This window comes from Mytilus edulis, chromosome 14 (genome assembly GCF_963676685.1).
Source record: "Mytilus edulis chromosome 14, xbMytEdul2.2, whole genome shotgun sequence".
Lineage (NCBI taxonomy): Eukaryota > Metazoa > Mollusca > Bivalvia > Mytilida > Mytilidae > Mytilus > Mytilus edulis.
In genome coordinates, this window is record NC_092357.1 from 17,805,778 (window position 1) to 17,809,567 (window position 3,790).

The 3,790-nt window shown below is 30.3% G+C and overlaps 1 protein-coding gene across 1 annotated transcript; it reads left to right on the forward strand.

The window, feature by feature from the left end:
- Positions 1-1,147: 1,147 nt before the first annotated feature.
- Positions 1,148-3,137, forward strand: LOC139503606 (keratin-associated protein 19-1-like). Its single transcript, XM_071293415.1, has 3 exons — positions 1,148-1,616; positions 2,222-2,294; positions 2,922-3,137. Exons 1-2 carry the CDS (start codon positions 1,193-1,195, stop codon positions 2,272-2,274), a joined length of 477 nt encoding a protein of 158 aa, XP_071149516.1. The 5' UTR covers positions 1,148-1,192; the 3' UTR covers positions 2,275-2,294; positions 2,922-3,137.
- The last annotated feature ends 653 nt before the right edge of the window (positions 3,138-3,790 follow it).

The window sequence follows — 3,790 nt, forward strand, 5'->3', positions numbered from 1 at the left end:
AAATGAATGAAATGACGATGATTTTAGCTTCTCTCTCTGACTAACACATAATAATTGCAATATATTTACCTATTATATTTTTCATATAAGAATATTATCTAATAATATATGTATGTAAGTCTGTCTACTGACAGTACAAGTAATAATACAGAATTTCTACAAATAGGAAGTTAAATTTAGTATAAAATGATTGTCAGGCTTACTGAGAACTACTTATCTTTTGAACCACAGAGTAGTCACGTAAACTTATAAGTATGTTAATTCTTAAGAACGAATATTTGTTGAATATTCATTTTTCATTTCAAGATTTGTTAGTTTATTACAATAATGACAAGAAACAAATATAAAGCGTAATGAAATACAATTAACAATTCAAAGATGTGTTTATGTACAATCATTTTAATATATACTCATAATTATTATTCGGTTACGTTACACCTTTAATAATTCAAAATAAATGTACCTTTTCATAATCAAAAATCATTTAAACAACATAAAAAAATAGGTTATTGATGTTACGAAATAAGTAGAATAAATTCATGTAACATTTATCTCTTCTTGTGGACAAAAAGTCATAATGTAAAAAAATCAAGTTATCTTTTATTCTCCCCTAAGCATTTTTCTTTACGCCAGTTTATTTGAACATATCATTTTTTTGTAAAACTAAATGATTTTTTTAACTTGGTATATTATCAATTATTATTGTTGATAACATATATTTATATATCTTGGGCTACCAACAAATAAGTGGACCAATTCAATGTAGAAACATTAAATGTTATCAAGCAAATTATATTCCTTTTCAAAACAATTCATTAGATAAATAATATATTTTCCATAGTATATTTTTATATTACAGACGCTTGCAATTGTAATATATGTTCTACGGGAGATAATGCTCATCTATATTCGTGCAATTACACTTTTATAATATTGTATTATAGCAAAGATAAAAAAAACTGTTGAAACGCAGTTCATTGTCTGATTTCGTTACTAATTTGAATCTTTATTTGCACAAGTAAAAGATGATATATTATTATTAAATGCGAACTTTTAGTTAAGTTCCATATACATTCCGCGATTTACATAAGTACAAATGGGTCAAAATATATAGTTCAATAATTCTTTTTTAATTCTTAATAGAATGAAAATTGTTATCTCCACTGTCGCCATCTTGGTTTGCCTTTGTGGCATGAAGGGAATTCTTGCCGACGATTATTATAGCGGAAGTTACGGTGGAATCGGAGGAGGATATGGCCAAAGCTTAGGAAATGGTGGATACGGTCAAAGCTATGAAAATGTCGGATACAGTAGTTATGGAGGCAGTGGATACGGCAGTAGCTACGGAAATGGCGGATACGGTCAAAGCTACGGAAATGTAAGACACTTGGGAGGTTACTCCGGTTATGGTGGATCTGCAAAGGGATATTCTAGTTATGGAAATGAAGGTCACCACGGATATGGCAAAAAGGGAGGATACGTCGACGAAACAATCCATTATTTACCTCAACCAATTCCAGCTATCGCCCCTTCCGCTATGCTAGGAGGCGGAATAGGAGGTGGTATTGGTGGCGGTCTCGGAGGTGGTATTGGTGGTGATGGATTATCGTCAATCCGTAAGTTGATTTCTATCTTTTCTTGTCAATCAATTAAACAAACAAAAAAATACATATATGCCTATACCCTTATACGCTAAAACAGAATTTGAATACACATATATTTCATACCTTACAATTCGGATGAGTTTCGAACATTGTTGATAACTTTTATGCCATTTGATATCTGATCCAGATTCGTTTCTTAGGTAATTTGAGAATGATATATTCCTTAATTTATATACAAAAAAAATCAAATTGTTTAAAAATTAAAGAATCGCTTTTCATACATTTGGAAATTTTTCTTTTAGATATTCATATTTAATACAAGGAAACCAAGAAAGTTGAACTACTTGTATAGAAATACATATTTTTACCCAATCATTCAAATTTCGCCGTACATTTTGCAGCATATAAGTATTATATAGTTTGTCAGCTCCCCTGTTTTAAATTGAGACAGAGAAGCGCCAATGTACCTAAAAAGTAATATACCTTCTCATTCTATAAAATATCAACGTAGGTATAATATAATAATTATGCTAATCTGTATAAATCTATTTACCGATTCGCTGTGTTGGGGTTGCTGTCTCATTGACGTATATTGTATTTTCTTTTATTCATTTCAGTTCCACTTCTTTTATTGGTACCAATCTTGTTCAATAACAACAACAACAATTAAACAGCTTTAACATCATTATGGTAAGTGTATTCTACTTTTCAATATGTACATACATCAAGAATAAAAAAAAAATACAAGACAGATTCCAAATTGAAAATCAAAACTCATAATGAAGCAATATTTTTTTTGGTATCACAACCTCGAATATTTTCCTTGATTTTGTTTTTGCTTTCCCTTGATACCTGGAATGGCCCATGTGCCTGTTGACGATTAATCAAGAAGAGTTTTTCTTACACACACACACATACGCATAGATCTAGAGGATGAATGATACAGACACTTTAAAATGTGAACTAAAAAAGATTTCATAAATTCCATGGAATCGGATATGCCAAAGTTTAAATTTAGTACGTGTTTTCTCGACACAAATTACCCGTGACGCTCCAATAAAAAGGGAAAAAAAGTAATATTGATATTTGCAATACACGTATGTCTTTTCGAAGCTTAATATTTTTACTGTTAAAATATTTAAGAGAGCAATAACACGGTTGATTCGATTTTGGTACCATTTCATGATCTTTGAGATCAGATTCATTCAAGAAAGTAAAACGTGTGCCAAATAAGCCGTCGATGTCTTCAGCCTGCATTATATTGGAAAATAGAAAGTCTTCTATATCTTGTCTGTAACTTTTAAATTTTCATTTCAGAATTTCAAACCATATTTTAGAGAGAAGAGAGATAATACCTGAATCATCGTGTGAATGCAGTGAATGGAACAGTGTGATAAAGTTTACACGACAGTACCACAATGCAGAATAAATGTGAAGAGATTGCATTGTAATATGTTGATTGTAATAAGAATAGATTCCATTGTAATCTATTGATTGTTAATTTATATTTGTTATTAAAAACAATACTTGTATTATGTGGACATTGTTTATCATAATGATCCAACATACAAATGAAATATACAAACTGTTTCAATTTTTAAAACTTCTTGTCGTCTGAATAAAACCCAGCGTGGACGCACAACTTTCATTGGCCTTTTCACACCAGTTTTTAAATTTATGTAAGCTAACTTATAATTTACAAAAGCCTGAAGAATCGTTATTAACTATTTGTAATTGTTCCTGTGATCATGCTCTCTATATTTGTTGGTGAAGAGTTCCGATTTTTTTTTTCTATAAAGTTATATTCATGAAAACATTATAAGAACCCTTATACATGTATAGTCTGTCATATTATGCCGATGACGTGTTTTGCATAATTTTATATTATTAGCTAAGCCGTTGATTTGTGTCCTAAGATCTTGGAAGCTACACATATTACATCTGACCCTTGTAGATTTTGCTTGATAAGCGACTGGTATGGCCATGTATCAGCGTTTTCATACAGCACAAATAATGTAATTTTGCATTTTTATTTTTACTCAACTTCTCGACGTGTGATATGCCTTTGATCGTCAGTAAAACAAATCAGGATTTGATGGTTCATAAGTCTATGTATTCTTTTTAAATGAAATTGTTAGCAATTCTAAAATTCGGATGATTCCAGCACGTAAAATTAAAAGCGGATA